The sequence below is a fragment of the Gavialis gangeticus genome, unplaced genomic scaffold (genome assembly GCF_001723915.1).
Source record: "Gavialis gangeticus isolate Ggan-Ray unplaced genomic scaffold, GavGan_comp1, whole genome shotgun sequence".
In the NCBI taxonomy this organism is placed as follows: Eukaryota; Metazoa; Chordata; order Crocodylia; family Gavialidae; genus Gavialis; species Gavialis gangeticus.
In genome coordinates this window covers 68,257,939-68,258,406 of record NW_017728993.1, presented here as the reverse complement: position 1 = coordinate 68,258,406, position 468 = coordinate 68,257,939, and the positions used below count along the sequence as shown (strand labels likewise).

Sequence of the window (468 nt, the reverse complement as noted above, 5' to 3'; positions counted from 1 at the left end):
CCCATCTCTCATCAGTGGTTGCCTGGCCTGTCTGCACTGGGGACACTTCCTTCATGCAGAAGAGAAGCACCGGGATCCCCGCACCCTTGTGACCTGCAAAGGGACGCCTGCTCCTCCGGCCAAAGCGAGGAGGCACGTCCTTGCCGAAGCAGGCCAGCGTCCAGGGCGAAGCCCGCCCTGTGGCCCAGGAGAAGGCAGGAGGCTCCCCAGTGACTACAGTTCGGTGACGTCCTGCTGCCGGTGGGCTCCAGCTCACCCCCAGAGCGGGCGAGGGCTCAGAAGTCCCTGGCCCAGCGGCTCTCACCTGTGTGCTTCTCCGCAGCTGGGGGCAGGTGCCCGGGGCTGGTGGCCTGCCAAGAGAGAGGGGACACTCAGCAGGGGACCACAGCATCAGGGCCCCAGCAGCCCCGCCACGGGCGGCCTCCCTCCCTCCTTCCCTCCGCCTTGCCGCCCGCAGCCCCGCCACGG

The 468-nt window shown here is 69.0% G+C and overlaps 1 protein-coding gene across 1 annotated transcript in view; it reads right to left on the bottom strand.

Annotated features, from left to right (window-relative positions):
* Positions 1 to 468, bottom strand: part of FASLG (Fas ligand) — a 19,609-nt gene that overhangs the window by 9,786 nt on the left and 9,355 nt on the right. The window contains exon 2 of the mRNA XM_019528355.1: positions 305 to 350. Coding sequence (XP_019383900.1) covers positions 305 to 350 — 46 coding nt within the window. The remainder of the gene's footprint in view (positions 1 to 304; positions 351 to 468) is intronic.